The sequence below is a fragment of the Cucurbita pepo genome, chromosome 6, assembly GCF_057944985.1.
Source record: "Cucurbita pepo subsp. pepo isolate OVF chromosome 6, ASM5794498v1, whole genome shotgun sequence".
NCBI classification, from domain to species: Eukaryota; Viridiplantae; Streptophyta; class Magnoliopsida; order Cucurbitales; family Cucurbitaceae; genus Cucurbita; species Cucurbita pepo.
This window is the reverse complement of record NC_141803.1, coordinates 7,573,712-7,589,129: the sequence shown is the minus strand read 5'-3', so window position 1 is coordinate 7,589,129 and position 15,418 is coordinate 7,573,712. Positions and strand designations below refer to the sequence as shown.

The 15,418-nt window shown below is 41.1% G+C and overlaps 1 protein-coding gene across 4 annotated transcripts; it reads left to right on the top strand.

Annotated features, from left to right (window-relative positions):
- The first annotated feature begins 10,068 nt into the window (after positions 1–10,068).
- On the top strand, positions 10,069–14,394 carry LOC111796764 (putative U3 small nucleolar RNA-associated protein 11). Of its 4 annotated transcripts, none has more exons than XM_087124574.1 (9): positions 10,073–10,763; positions 10,861–10,945; positions 11,075–11,157; positions 11,251–11,344; positions 11,449–11,528; positions 11,970–12,053; positions 12,907–13,006; positions 13,107–13,204; positions 14,148–14,394. In XM_087124574.1, the coding sequence occupies exons 1-8, from the start codon at positions 10,708–10,710 to the stop codon at positions 13,197–13,199; spliced, it is 675 nt and encodes a 224-aa protein (XP_086980700.1). In that variant the 5' UTR covers positions 10,073–10,707; the 3' UTR covers positions 13,200–13,204; positions 14,148–14,394. The 4 variants fall into 4 exon arrangements, with proteins under 4 accessions (XP_086980698.1, XP_086980697.1, XP_086980700.1 ...); XM_087124573.1 differs by having other exon boundaries at positions 10,861–10,951; XM_087124572.1 differs by having other exon boundaries at positions 10,069–10,763; positions 10,861–11,157; positions 13,107–13,199.
- The last annotated feature ends 1,024 nt before the right edge of the window (positions 14,395–15,418 follow it).

Below are 15,418 nucleotides of genomic sequence, written 5' to 3'. Positions count from 1 at the left end.
ATCAAAGTCCGGGATGCCCGATTGAGACCAGATAAGTATCCCCTTAAGACTCTAAGTTTACGTATGCCTAAATCTTTAAGTTATTAAGTACATGATCATAGCGTTAATATTTAAGATAAGATTTAAGACAACCTAAAGAACACCAAGGATAAGTGAGTAACCCTAAGTATTATTTCAGGGCTAGGATCATGTCCCCCAGAGAAGAACCCTAGCCAGACGAGGAAGTCGAAAGTTAGCTTCTGAGAATTTCACAAATGAACCCCTAAAGTAGCAATGGCTCGGACCCAGAATACAAAAACAAAAACACAACAAGATTCTAACCCAAGTCAAGCTCCACCATCGCGTTCACCTTGGAGACCCTCCCGTCCTTAATGAGGACAACTCTAAAAACACAGGCTAGCCAGATGTACAAGCCATTACGGAAACACAAGTGCGAGCCCCTAGTGGCAACCAAGAACAAAACATCAATCAAGAAATAGAACATGGATGAAGATCCAAGTTCTAAAGATAAAAGACTCGAACCTTAGTACTAAAGCCTTTAGATCAGAACCAAGGTTGAGACCTCAAGATTCAAGGACTAAGGTTCTCATGATTGTTCCTTAGGCTCTAGTTTATTTTTAGATGGAGTTAGGATGCATAGTACTTTACTATACACGTACACATAAACCTATTAAGTGTAGTAGCCTGTATAAAGTGTCTGTAATCTCTTCTTCATTGGTCTTACTAAATAGTGCGACTGTTTCTCACATAGAGTTGTGTTCTACAATAACATAGTATTAGAGTCGTGCCTTAATTTAGCCATGTCAATAGAATCCTCAAGTGTCGAACAAAGAAGTTGTAAGCCTCAAAGGTGTAGTCAAAAGTGACCCAAGTATCGAACAGATGGGTATACTTTGTTCGAGGGCTCCAGAGAAGGAGTCGAGCCTCGATTAAGGGGAGGCTATTCGAGGGCTCCATAGACATCAGGAGAGGCTTTACAATGTTGACCGAAGGCATTATCCCTAAACTTTTCTTAGCTGGTCGTAACCTAATTTTGTTTGTAATGGCATCATAGTAGCCTTTAATTGCCCTTTATTACGTCAAAAACAAATATGAAAAGGTTCAAAATGGGTAAGAAAAATTGAGAACATCGAGCCAAGCTAAGTTGGAGGGTGTTGGCTCGAGAGACACATGTGCAAGGGAGGTGGTTGGAGGCACCATGTCACAAACGTCGTTTCTTCTTGGCAGCAGATTTGGCGATTGTGCGACACTCACTCAGAATTGAGTGAGTCAAGCCAACTTCGGATCACGTTGCCTATGGTCAGGCAACGTGTATTCAAACATCGGGCCTCGATTTGAAGAAAAGATTTTAAAAAGCGAGGGAGAGAGGTTTTGTAAAGAGAGTTTTGAAAGCAAGAATGAGAGAGAGATTGAGAGTGGTGTTATATAGCATGCAAGCAAAAATGCTACAACGGCTTAAACAATATATAACTTTTTGGGTACGGAAAATTTGACAACTAGTCGCATCCTCCTATAGTACATTTTGAGGCATTTTATGTCTACCAGACGTAGCCATGATTTCGCCGAAACGTCATACTCTTAAAGAAAACAAGAAAGAAATAATACAACATGAAAGCAGTAAAAGAAAGTGGTACAGTAGTACAAGATAAAGGCTTTCGGTGTGTAACGGGTGTCACGGTCATGCTCTTCCAAGGCGTATTGCCCATGGTCGCATGCCCATGACAAGCCAAACCCTTTATATCTTTCCATATTCTAGTGTTTTACTCTTGTATTTCAAGGAAATATGACGTTTCAGAAATATCATGTCTAGGCCTACCAGACATGAAATGCCTCAGAATGTACTATAGGGGGATACGACTAGTTGTCAACTTCTCCCTACCCAAGGTTATATACTATGAGCCGTTGTTATTTCTCTCTTGCTTGCTTATATAACGTCTCTTTCAAAAATCTCTCTTTCGAAAATCTCTCTTTGCCCTCGTTTTCTAAAATCTTCTCTTAAAACGAGGCCAGAGGCTCGAGCATACGTCGCTTGGCCGTAGGCGATGCAAAAACGAATTGGCTTAGCTCACTTGTCGTTGGAAAGTGGTGCCGCACAATTGCAAGTCCGTTGTCATCAAGAGTGCGATTGTGACAAGTGGTATCAGAGCTTTGTTAGCTCCGTGACATAGCAAAGACCGAAAACATATCGACGACAAAGTCGACACCTAAATCACATGCAACGACCCTAAATTTCCACATATCTAGAGTCGCCACTAACGTCTCATGCTCATCTCTAATGCAGAATAAAAATCTAAGCATGCTCATCTTTATTAGCAGAAAAATTTAAAACTTCAGAATACATTAAAACATTAGAAAACACTGCCGGACTTACGTGTTTCAAACATCGTGCTGGAGTTCAAAAAGATAAAATAAAACGATTACAAATTAATTAATATAAATGAATGAAATGCAAACGCCCTATCCTAACCAAGACTAGGAATTAAATATGCAACTATCCTATGCACGCGCCACAGTCTCTGATCACGATGCCACCGTCAACCGTACATGGGAGCCTTGCCTTTACCTGAAAAACAATATGGCCCACGGCCTGAGTATTTCGAAGAAATACTCAATAAGTGACCCCACTATAGGGGACATGCTAATGCAAACACATGCAATCATGAATAGGGACCTATCTCTAATCATCTTAGGGGTGGCCTCCAGTCTCGGACAAATTGGATGTGTAGTACTTCCCTACACACGACCCACACGTGCAAGTGTGAGTCTCCAGGGCGCTCGCACACCCCCTAGACCCTCTGGTCAAGCTAATCTGTAGTGACGTCCGGAGGTCAGCGGAACCCCATAGTGTCATGCGCCTCATGAACACCCTCATCTGTGTGCTTTCGCACCTGTGCGCATTCGCGCTCATCATAAGGTGCGCGTCCGCACTCATCATCTCTAGGGAAAGTAGCCCTATGCTTATGAACATACAAAATGCATGAGGTCCCTCTAAATCCATCGTAATGTCTCTTCTGACACAACCCTCTAGTCTCATCTCTTTGTTACTCTAGGTAACGCATACTCGTGGATATTTATATAAATATCATTTTCATGCTCTTAGGGTTGTGTCCTACGTCGATCTAACGACATGATGCAATATGACACTCATCATCATCTAGCATGCTCAATATGGAAAACATCATCATATTAAGGTAAAAATCATGCAATCATCATGCTCATCATAATGTCACAACGTGCGTCAAACATATCAAGCGTCACTCAACAAAATATGTATATACTGGCACATATCATCAAGCATCATACAATTTATTTAGCCTATCCTATAGTAAGGCCACTTACTTGGTTGGCCTTGGCCGAAGTACTCCCTAAATAGCTAAACGTAAGCTCCCGTTCAGTGAGAGCTGCTTCCTACGTCGCTGGGGTTTGTTTCCTATCACATCGTTCACTACTTTCCGTTAGTATTTCACAATTAATTTACCTATAATTTAATAAATGTGAAATACGGCTCTAAAACGGCCTCGGATACCTTAATCGGGGCTGAAAACATATCCGGGAGGGTCGAAACAGTAGAAACCGGGCTGAAAATAGGTGAGCCGAGCCGAAGAGCCGCTGGAGCCGCCGGAGCGTCACCGGAGGGAGTCCGAGCCGTTTGTACCGAGCCGAACCGAGGGATTGCCTGCACCGCTGTGTGACACGTGGCGGCAGCAGAGAGAGCCACGTCGAGCGATAGTGTCGGGTCGAAGCGCGGGTCGCAGTCCGGTTCGGGTCGTGGTTCGGGTCGCGGGCTGTGGAAGGCTACTGGGCCAAGACTAATCGTTGGGCCTCGGCTTACTGGGCTGGGCCGCAAGTGTTTGGTTTGCAGGCCGGCTCAATTGGCCCGTGGGTCTAGTCTGGGTTGGTTCAACTGAACCGTAGCTTCTAGGCTGGTTTGAGGTTTGGGCCGCTGTAGTTGGGCTGGACCGAAGGCAGAGGCCAAGGGAGGAATGGGCTGGCTCTCTCGGGTTTTGGGTTCGGGTTGACCCGAATCCGTGGATCTCGTCTTCCTTACCCGACTTCGACCGATTTTTCGGCGAGCTTTCTCTCTCCTTCCCGCGGCGTTTCCGTTGCATATTTCGGTCCTCTTTCTTCCCTTTTCCTCTTTGTTCGTCGTCCTTCTTTCTTTTCTGGGAGTTTTGCGGCCTAAAAGCTCCTAAAAGCCATAGATCTAAGAACGATTAAGAAAACCTAATTTTCCGACCTCGGTTACCGACGACGATGCTTACGAAATAACACAAAACGCACCCTGAGTTATTGTGCTTTCGTTAGGGATCCTTCTCATGGTGGTAACAGGTCGTTTGGTGTCGGTTTGAGGGTGGTTTGAGGGCTCGTCGGAGAAACTGGACACTCGCCGACGTTTGTCCGAAATCTCTTTCTCTCTCTCTCGAAATTTTCTATCTTTTCTCCCTTTGCAGGTGTTCTGAAGATGCTGGGTGTCGTGGGCTGAGGGCTGGGCGTGCTGTGGCCGTCGTTTTGCGTGGGTTCCGCGAAACTCGGCGGTCGCCGGAAAACTCGCTGGTTTTCCGGCGACTTGAGTTTTTAAATTTAATTTTTTTTAATTTATTTTATTTTTTATTATATATATTTTTTTTTTCTTTCTTTCCCGGGTCGTTACATCACAAGCCGACCGACTTACTTTAATAGAGGAGGAAATATTGTTCCTCAAAGAAGTCCCTGACACCATCCGCTTCCTGGAAGCACGGGTGACGGAATTGAATGGAAAAATCGTAGAAATCGATGCAATGAGCAACCACCTGGATGGATTGTCAATCGCAGAACTAATGTTTCGAGTGACCTCGCTCAAAGAAGGAGTTGCTCCTACAAGCAGCCCAAGACCGTCTAGTAGCCTCGATAGCTCTGTCGCGCACAAGGAGGGACGTGGCAAAGAGTTCAACGTGCTACAAAATACAATGATGAGTTTGTTCAATGGATTAGTTGACGAATCCAGAACAAAAATCGATGCCATCCAAGAAAAGATGGCCGACATGAACACCCGAAATGGGGTGACCATGAAAGCCGTGGAGAACGTCACGACTGGGCAAACTAACAAACTGAAGTTCCTAGACCTTAGACCTTTCAAAGGGAACCGGGACGTCAAAGAGTTGGAGAACTTCATCTTTGATATCGAACAGTACTTCAAAGCCACAACGGCTTGTACCGACGACATAAAAGTGACAGTAGCCTCAATGTATCTCATAGACGATGCAAAACTTTGGTGGCTTATGAAGGTGCAAGACATCAAGAATGGATTGTGCACCATCGACTCGTGAGAAGATCTCAAGAGAGAGTTGAGGGATCAATTCTTCCCCGAAAACGTAGAACATCTAACAATGGAAAAAATAATAGCCCTAAAACAAACTAGAAGCATAAGGGACTATGTCAGACAGTTCTCGACCCTGATGCTAGATATTAGGGGCACATCAGAGAAGGACAAGGTATTCTTCTTTAAAAACGGGTTACAACCGTGGGCCAAAACAAAAATACACAAGAAAAAGGTCAAAGACCTAGCTACCGCAATTGCCAGCGCCGAGAGACTCCTAGACTTTGGGAACAAAGCGAGTTACCAAAGAAGAACAACACAGGCCTCAAACACTGAGGGCAAAACATATGAACCGCCAGGTCATCGAAATGGAAGCTCCAATAGGCCAGACGGAAGTAACGACAGACCAAGTGGGTGGACAAATAGACCTCCTTAGAACAACCAAGCGGGGACATCTCGAGGACCTTACCCTCAAAAGAACTACCCGACGACACCTTTACAATGCCTGTTGTGTAAAGGCCCCCACAGATTGTCCTACTGTCCTCATCGGGCCTCTCTCAGTGCACTCCAAGTGTTCATTCAAGAGAGCAACGACACAGGAATCGAGATTACGCCAAACAAGAAGGAAGATCAAGACAACTCCCGAATGGGCGTGCTTAAATTCTTGTCAACCCTCCAACAGAAGGTCGACCCAAAGGAGATAATAGAGAAAAGACTCATGTTCGTAGATGCGACAATAAACTCTCGACCAAGCAAGAGCACCTTGATAGACTCAGGTGCGACCCACAACTTCATCGCCAATCAAGAAGCATGAAGATTAGGACTCACCATAGAAAAGAACCCTGGAAAAATGAAAGCTGTCAATTCCGAGGCCTTGCCTATCTTGGGAGTTTCCAAGAGAGTCCCCTTCAAATTAGGGGCTTGGACAGGACAGTTGGGCCTTGTCGTGATTCGCATGGACGACTTCGACGTGGTACTTGAAATGGACTTCCTCCTAAAACACAAAGTTATCCCAATGCCATTGGCGAAATGCTTGTTGATCACCGACCGCAACCCCACTGTAATACCTGCAAGCATCAAGCAACCAGGTAATCTTAGAATGATCTCGGCCATACAATTGAAAAGAGGACTCGCACGAGAAGAACCTACATTTATGGCTATACCCCTAAATCAAGGAGGTAATAGAAGAAGTGACCACTGAGGAAACTATTCCAAGCGAAATCAAGGAGGTACTAGACAATTATGCTGACATAATGCCAAAGAGCTTACCACAAACAGTACCACCCCGTCGAGACATTGATCACGAAATTGAACTCCTACCCGGAGTTAAACCCCCAGCGAAGAACGCATACCGGATTGCTCCCCCTGAGCTAGCCGAATTGAGAAAACAACTAGATGAGCAGACAACATGATTCATCCGCCTGGCAAAGACGCCTTACGGAGCCCTCGTACTATTTCAAAAAAAGAAGGATGAGACGTTGCGTCTCTGCATAGATTATAGAGCCTTAAACAAGGTGACAGTATGCAACAAATACCCACTGCCGATAATATCTGACTTGTTTGACCAGCTTCACGGGGCCAAATACTTCACGAAGTTGGACTTACGATCAGGGTACTACCAAGTACGTATTGTCGAAGGGGACGAGCCTAAGACGACGTGCGTAACAAGATATGGGGCCTTTGAGTTCCTGGTAATACCCGTTGGCTTGACAAATGCCCCAACTACGTTTTGCACGTTAATGAACCAGGTTTTCCACGAATACTTGGATTAGTTCATCGGAGTATACCTCGACGACATAGTTGTATACAACACAACCCTAGAGGAACACAAGGTGCACCTGAAGCTAGTGTTTGACAAGCTGCGGCAGAATCAGTTGTACGTCAAGAAAGAAAAATGTGCCTTCGCACAAACATGTACCAACTTCCTTGGACATGTCATCAGTTGTGGACATATCAGTATGGATAGCGATAAGATAAAAGCTATCCAAGAGTGGAAAATCCCTACTTACATATCCGATGTGCGATCCTTCCTTGGATTGGCAAACTAGTATAGGCGGTTCATCGAAGGGTTTTCACGACGAGCCGCCCCATTAATAGAGCTCCTGAAGAAAGACCACTCTTGGTCGTGGTCAAATGAATGTCAAATGGCCTTTGAAGATCTAAAGGCAACCATGACGAGGGGTCCTGTCCTCGGGTTAGTAGATTTTACTAAGCCATTTTAAATAGAGACAATGCTTCCGACTTGGCCCTAGGCGGTGTCCGTATTCAAGAAGGCCACCCCATTGCTTATGAAAGTCGAAAGCTCAATGATGCTAAAAGGAGAATACACTGTCTTCGAAAAAGAAATGCTGGCTGTGGTCCATTGCTTACGAGTCTGGAGACAGTATCTCTTAGGATCATAGTTCGTAGTGAAGACGAATAACAGCGTCATTTGCCACTTCTTCGATCAACTAAAATTGACGGTATAACAAGCCCGGTGGCAGGAGTCATTGGCTGAATTCAACTTCAAATTTGAACACAAGGCAGGAAAGAGTAATCAAGCAGCCGACGCACTGAGTTGGAAGGGCAAACATGCGGCCCTGTGCATGTTAGCCCATATTCACTCAAGTAAGATTGATGGATCGATGTGCGACATCATCAAAGAACATTTACATAAAGACCCATCAGCCAAAGCCGTCGTCGAACTATCTAAAGCTAGGAAGATGCGATAGTTTTGGGTCGAGGGAGACCTTCTAATGACTAAAGGAAACAGATTATACGTCACAAGAATAGGAGAACTAAGGACGAAGCTTATTCAGGAATGTCATGATACTTTATGGGCCGGATACCCTGGGTGGCAAATAATATATGCCCTAATAAAAAAGGGTACTTCTGGCCAAATATGCGGGACGACATCATGCAATACACCAAGACGTGTCTCATCTGCCAATAGGACAAAGTCGAGAAAGCCAAAGTCTCGGGACTCTTGGAACCTCTATCTGTGCCAACAAGGCCTTGGGAAAGTGTGTCTCTAGACTTTATAACACACCTCCCAGAAGTCGGGGAATATGACGCCATATTGGTTATCGTAGACCGATTCTCGAAATATGCGACGTTCGTCCCCACTCCCAAATTATGCTCCGCTGAACTAACAGCCCAACTATTTTTCAAACACATTATAAAGTTATAGGGCATTTCGTCGAGCATCATCAGTGATAGGGATAGTAGATTCATTGGCACATTATGGATCGAGTTATTCGCCTTCTTGGGAACGACTTTAAACATCTCCTCGAGCTATCATCCTCAAACTGATGGACAGACAGAACGGTTCAACTGCTTGCTCGAAGAATACTTACGTCACTTCGTCGACGCTCGCCAGAAGAACTGGATACTATTGGCTTTTTTGCCTTAATCTCAAATTAATTAATTGATATTTTGATGATAACAAACCTACCTTCAATTATTAACAATTCTCAGTATTTTTGTCCACAGTGTAAGGTTGGGAATAACGATTTCAACCTCTTTTTTGGTTCACTCAAATTAGAGATAAAACGAAGAAGTTCCAGTCAAAACAAATACCCGACATGATGATGTGGTGGCAAAATTGACATCATGGACCAATCAAATTCAAAACAAGATACCTGATGTGATGATATGGTGACAAAATTGATGATGTGGTGACAAAATTGACATCATGGACCAGCGGTTGGGCTGAAACAAAGAGACACCAAAAAAAATAGAGGAGATCCTAGCTGACAGTGTTAGGAAGATAGGAAGACTTGTACGGAAAATTCGTGAATTCTTGTCAAATGGAAGAATCTCTCTACAGAGAAAACCAGTTGGGAACACGCCGAAGATCTGGACTCCGCCGCCACCCACATCGCCAGGCTTGAAAGTAGTCGGTTGACAGAGACGTCAACCAATTAGGTGGGGGAGGATGTCACGGTCATGCTCGTCCAAGGCGTGTTGCCCATGTTCGCATGCCCATGACAAGTCAAACCCTTTATGTATTTCCATATTCTAGTGTTTTACTTTTGTAGTTCTAGGAAGTATGACGTTTCAGAAATATCATGTTCTGCCAGACATGAAATGCCTCAGAATGTACTATAGGAGGATACGACTAGTTGTCAACTTCTCCTTACCTAAGGTTATATACTGTGAGCCGTTGTTATTTCTCTCTTGCTTGCTTATATAATATCTTTTTCAAAAATCTCTCTTTCGAAAATCTATCTCTGCCCTCGTTTTCTAAAACCTTCTCTTAAACCTAGGCCAGAGGCTCGAGCATACGTCGCTTGGCCGTAGGCGACGCAAAAACGAATTGGCTTAGCTCACTTGTCGTTGAAAAGTAAGTGTTGCACAATCGCAAGTCCGCTGCCATCAAGAGTGCGATTGTGACAACGGGCATGCGGCCATGGACAACACGCTTTGGACAAGCATGACCGTGACACACCGCATGGGAGGCTTGGGGGAATCGAGGTCTTATCATTTTCCAAGCTTCCCAATACAACATCGGTTTCCCAACCCTATACTCCAAACACCCCCTCGTTTAATAAAGATTGTTTGTGTTAGTTCTAAAAAATGTCTCAACCTAATCCAACCGATCTCGTGGACGCTCCTATTTGAGATATATCATTAGTCATGTGGATATCTTTAAATCTTGTATACGTACACGAGTTGCTGATAAAATCTACTTGAAACATATCGATGGTATGTAATTCTAACATAATTCTCAAATTTGTCTTTTATTATTATTATCATTATTACATTATTTAAATTATTATTTCCAAAACTAATTAGATTTTTTTGCAAATGTAATTCTCTTTAATCTAAAATAAAATAATTGAATTTCAAAAAAGGAAAATCCTTATCACTAACATTTTAGGAAAGATTGGGAAATAACCCCAAACCCTAAACGATCTGTGAGGTCAGCGTTTAGAAGTATGAGGTCATCTCCATTCTTCATCGGAAACCCTAAACCCACTTTCTGCGTCTCACATATCAACTCCGGCGCCGACCTCGACGGCACAACCATCTGTTGTACGGAGCGATCCGGCCACTCCGTTCCCCCATTCTCTTCCGGCGCTAGCAGCAACCGCAAACACCCGAGCCGTGCGGCGGCGATAGCTCCTTCAAGAAACGGTGCGGCGAGGCTCGACTGAGCAGATTTGTGAACTGCACAAGGACATATTCCGGCGGATTCTTCTTTAGCTATAGCCGACTTGGCGACGTCTTCCACCGATATCTACAGTGGTTCTGCTCCTCGACGGCATTCTGAATTGTCTAAATATTCTGATTTGGAATCCATCCCTGTAAACCATCTATCTTGTGTAGGATTCGTTCGATTTTCTCTACGTTTAGTTGTAGGAAAACTAAGACACAGAGAACATTATTTGCTTGTAATTGCACGTTCTTCCGCTCTCTCGTTGAGTGCAATGCGGTCACTGAAGAATGTCATCCGTTCGCGGCTATACAAGAAGCGAGCTCGGCCGTAAGTGATAAGGGCTTTTTGTGATGCAATGGGGTTTTTTTCTTTCAAATTGTGATATCTGACTCTTTGTGGATAATGGGTTTATGTAATGGATCAGGCATTCTCGGAGACATTTTGGGCTTTTTGAGAAACACAGAGACTATGTCAAGCGTGCTAAGGCTTATCAGAAGAAGGAAGCCACTGTAGAGGTAAAGTTTGGAAGGCCCATTATCACTCTGTTTTTAATGTTAACACAATTTTTCTGCTGTTTATTGAATTCTGTGAAGTTCTTAATATGGTTGTTTGTATGTTTCGTGCTGTTTGATTTCCAGAAACTTGAAGGGAAAACAGCCTTCAGGAATCCAGATGAATTTTACTTTAAGATGATTAAGACCAGAACAGTCCATAAACCAGAGTAATCATTTTAGATTATTCTTAATATCTATTGATGATCAGTAATTCTGGTTTCTTCTAGTTTCTTATGCATCTTAATCTTTATATAATGTAGGAGACGGGTAAATAAGTATACTAAAGAGCAACTCATACTGATGAAAACCCAAGATGCAGAGTATATACTTCAGAAAATGCAGAGTGAGGAAAGGGTGTGTTCTTTGCGAGCTTTCATTTTTTATAATTGACCAGGAGTTCGTTGAGGAACACATTGATTTAGTTTAACTAATTTATCAATTCTCACTCTTCTGTGTAGAAAATTGAAAGACTGACAGCCACGTTACATTCTTTTGATAATCAGCCATCAAATGAGCATCTTTGCTTTGCTGAAGACAGGTTTGAATCTTTTTCTACATTCCTAATTGGAAACGAATCAAATAATTGTTGTTCTGCATTAAAGGGATGAAACCCCACAACAACCACCTATTATTACTTTTCTTTTGTTTCAAACAAGAGCGTCGAGAACGTATCACATAGATTTTTTGTTGTGAGATATTGTATCAATATAACCTTACTACATTTGGTTGCCAAGGAAACTCGCAGGATACTAAATTGTAGGTATCTAATCACATTGATTGAACTCATTCCCACTAAGCTTTTATTATTCTCATGGCTCTTATGGTCACTAGGCTAACCCATGATGGTTGACTTGTGCCATCTTTATTAAAATACACTAAACCTTATTTGCAGCAAGTTTTGGTGAACCATGACTCATTGCTTTTTGCTAATTCTAATGAGGTGAAGTTATTTATGCTAGTCATTGTTGATGAATTGCAGGGAGGATACCAATGAAATTCAATGTCGTTCCTCCAAAGGTAGATGGATAGCATTGTATGAAACAGTTCCTAACAGTATTAAGAGGTAACACTCTTAATGAGGACACCACTGTTGCATGTAATCTTTTCATGTTTACTTATGATTTTGATTTCTGTATTTTGAGACTTGTTCAATTTTAGTTCTTGTAACTTTCAAATTTCATTTTTTTTTATAAGAACTGATTTCATTGATGATTGAAATTTACAAAAGGGATGTAATATCCATGATGTTTACAAAAGTCATTCCCAATTTGCAATGAGGGAGGTATAACTATAGGAACTAAAAATATTAGACAATTTACACCAAGATATAGCTAGGACTACCTCTAAAATTTAACCACAAATCTTTTGATTTAAATTTTTTAGTCCTAGGTACAAATGTCATAGGTCCTAGGTACAAATTGACATTTGTAAAGTAAAGGTAGTCCTAGGTACAATGTCAAAATTTAGTCTTCATCTTTTGTTTGAAGTTTATTCTTTTGTGCGAGTTGTATTTTTGTCATTTTGATTTGAGACTGCTCCTTCGAGGAATTTGGTCTTTCAGGTAGCTCAGTCAATAGTTGTTTGTTTGATAGTCGAGGAGTTTCTTTCTCATCCGCCCTTACGCGAGAACGGTTGGTTTTCGTGGTTTGTGGGAGTTAATGTAATTCATGGGGCCTTCGAATTGAGAGGAACAATAGAGTTTTTAGAGGGGTTGGAGAGGTCTAAGGAGGTGGATGTGTGCCCTTGCTAAGTTCCATGTCTCTATTGGAGCCCTGTTTTTGTTTTGGGTTGATTTTCTAGTATGCACTTTGTATTGTTTCATTTACGCTCAATGCAAGTCTGGAAGTTCATCAAAATAAAAACTGGTGCTCATTTCCAATACTTCAAATTGGGCCTGATCTGTACTTTCTGCACAGGAAAACCGCTGCTTCTTACAAAGAATTGGAGGCAAGGAGGAGTAGAGTCTGGGAATTAGAGAAACTTTATAGGGATATGAGATTTCAACAAGAACTATGGGTACTTTTTAACGTGTTAAAGTTTTCAGCTCCAGTTTGATACACAGGTAGGTTGTATATATTAAAATTGTTGATTCTGAAACGATACGTGCTTATAACAGAAAATGGGCCGAAAACGTAAACGTCAGGAAGATGAGCTCTCCAATCCAACTTCTAATCCTGTATACAAATGGCGGGCAGGACGAAAACGCTGAGTAAGGTCTAATACTCTTGCTTTCTTCATACAATTTTAAGCATTTTTATTTAAGCAAACATCAGATTGCCCACGTTTATAAAGTTCTTGGGATCTTATGTGGGTTGCTAGTGGTGTAGTGATAGGGGAATGTAACGGCCCAAGCCCACCGTTAGGGGCTTTTCCTTTTGGGCTTCTCCTCAAGGTGTATAAAACGCATCTGCTAGGGAGAGGTTTCCACACCCTTATAAAGGGTGTTTCGTTCTCCTCCCCATCTAATGTGAGATATCACAAGGGGGAGAGATTTGGGTTGTTGCATAATATTATTGTTTTATTGTTTTGGGCTCGAAAATATGGAGGGTGGTAGCGTAATATTATTGTTATTGGTGCACGGTTGGGCTCATTTGATAACCATTTGATTTTTGTTTTTGGTTTTTGATTTTTGAAAATTAAGCTTATTAACTTTATTGTTCTGTTATCTACTTTCTATCAATTTTTAAAATCATGCAAAGTTTTAAAAACAAAAAAAAAAAAACAGTTTCCAAGAACTTGTTTTCGTTTGTTTTGAAAATTTTAAAAACAGTTTTCAAGAATTTGTTTATGTTATCTATCTACTTTTCAAAAATCATGCAAAGTTTTGAGAACCGAAAAAACAGTTTTCAAGAACTTGTTTTTGTTTTCAGAGTTTGACTAAAATTCAAGACCAAGCTTTTTTCTTTTTTTAATACAATCACAATCTAAGGATTATTTTTCTTGATCAGGGTTGGCCATTTTAAATTACCGTGTTAGGAATCGTGACTCTTCATAATGATATGATATTGTCTACTTTGAGCATAAGCTCTCATGGCTTTGTTTTAGGCTCCCCAAAAGTCTCGTGTAAATGGATATACTATTTCTTGCTTATAATATAAATCCATGATCATTCCCTAAATTAATCTACGTGAGACTCCGATCCAACCCTCCTCAACAGGTTGATGATTGAAGGAGAATTATTTGCAATTTTCAAGGAAACAGGACGAAGCACTGACGACCTAAATTTTGCAGAAGTAGGCTGACAAAACACTCACTGACGACCTAAATTTTGGTTCCTTTGTTTTCATGGCTAATTAATTAAGATGTTTTTGTTTCTTCTTTGTTCTTTGATGAAGAATGTAATGACCTTACTGTTACTGTTTTTAGTTAGGAATATCAATATATAGTTTGATTCATCAAAAGCTTTGTATCACAATATAATTTCATAGGTTGATTTTGATTAATATTTTCCTTCTTTTTCTCTTCCAATATTATAACTTTAGATAGCGTGGTTTCGGGATCCTGTTGAAAATGCTCAAGGAGAGGAAAGGACTCAAGATCGTAAGACATTGTAGTTCTTGTCTCCGAGCATAGTGATCGGTTCCATCTTTCTTCTAAATTTCATCAGTTTTATGTTCAAGTGCCTGCTCATTAGACAAGTGGTGACTATGAGACGGCTTGCTATTGTGTTCCTTGTGTTCCAACACTAAAAAAAAAAAAAAAAAAACAAGGGTTTAAGTTGAATGTTGAGATTAACGCCCTCGGCATATACGGGACCCTCCACAATGAGTTATTCCACTCGAAAAGAAGAAAACAAGGAGGAAAATAGTGGGTCAATTCTCCCTAATTGCATCCAAATTTCTTGATTATAGCGATTAGTTCTGAATGTCGCTTGAGACACCAAGTTTGAGGTACTCATCCGATTATAAGAATCACTAAAAATGAGAGAATGAAAAACACTCAAAACGACGAGTTTCCTTGACAATATTTTTTGAGATGGCTAATCCATATATCATCTTTCTTAAACTCGAGAATACTAAACATAAACCAAATAGGGATGAGATTTATTATTTATTTATTTGAATAATATGATGAGTCAAATATCATTAATCTTTTCCATATGATTTTAAAAAATTATCTTTATTATCTTTATTATGAGAGTTTAAATAAATGACCTCGTATTGTAATATCATGTTAATTTACCATTCAAGCCAAACGATTTTCGAAAGGAAGTTTATTTTTTAAAATAGCATAATTAAAATCCAACATAAATTTAAGTATAATATAAAATATAAATAGCGATTTTCTCAGCACTTAGGATATGGAACCTGATATTATTTGAAAGATATTTCGTAAAGATCTTAGCTATATACAGTAGATATTTGGTAAAAATTTGATAGAGATATATTTAGACAATATTATATGGAAACTCAAAGCAAAACCACGAGA

What these genes read in the sequence shown, in the direction of transcription:
- LOC111796764 (XM_087124572.1), top strand. Translation starts at nt 10,708, where the DNA reads ATGCGGTCACTGAAGAATGTCATCCGTTCGCGGCTATACAAGAAGCGA. An exon ending in CTTTGCTTTGCTGAAGACAG is followed by an intron (nt 11,529 to 11,969) that starts GTTTGAATCTTT and finishes GATGAATTGCAG; the next exon opens with GGAGGATACCAATGAAATTC. An exon ending in GATTTCAACAAGAACTATGG is followed by an intron (nt 13,007 to 13,106) that starts GTACTTTTTAAC and finishes TGCTTATAACAG; the next exon opens with AAAATGGGCCGAAAACGTAA.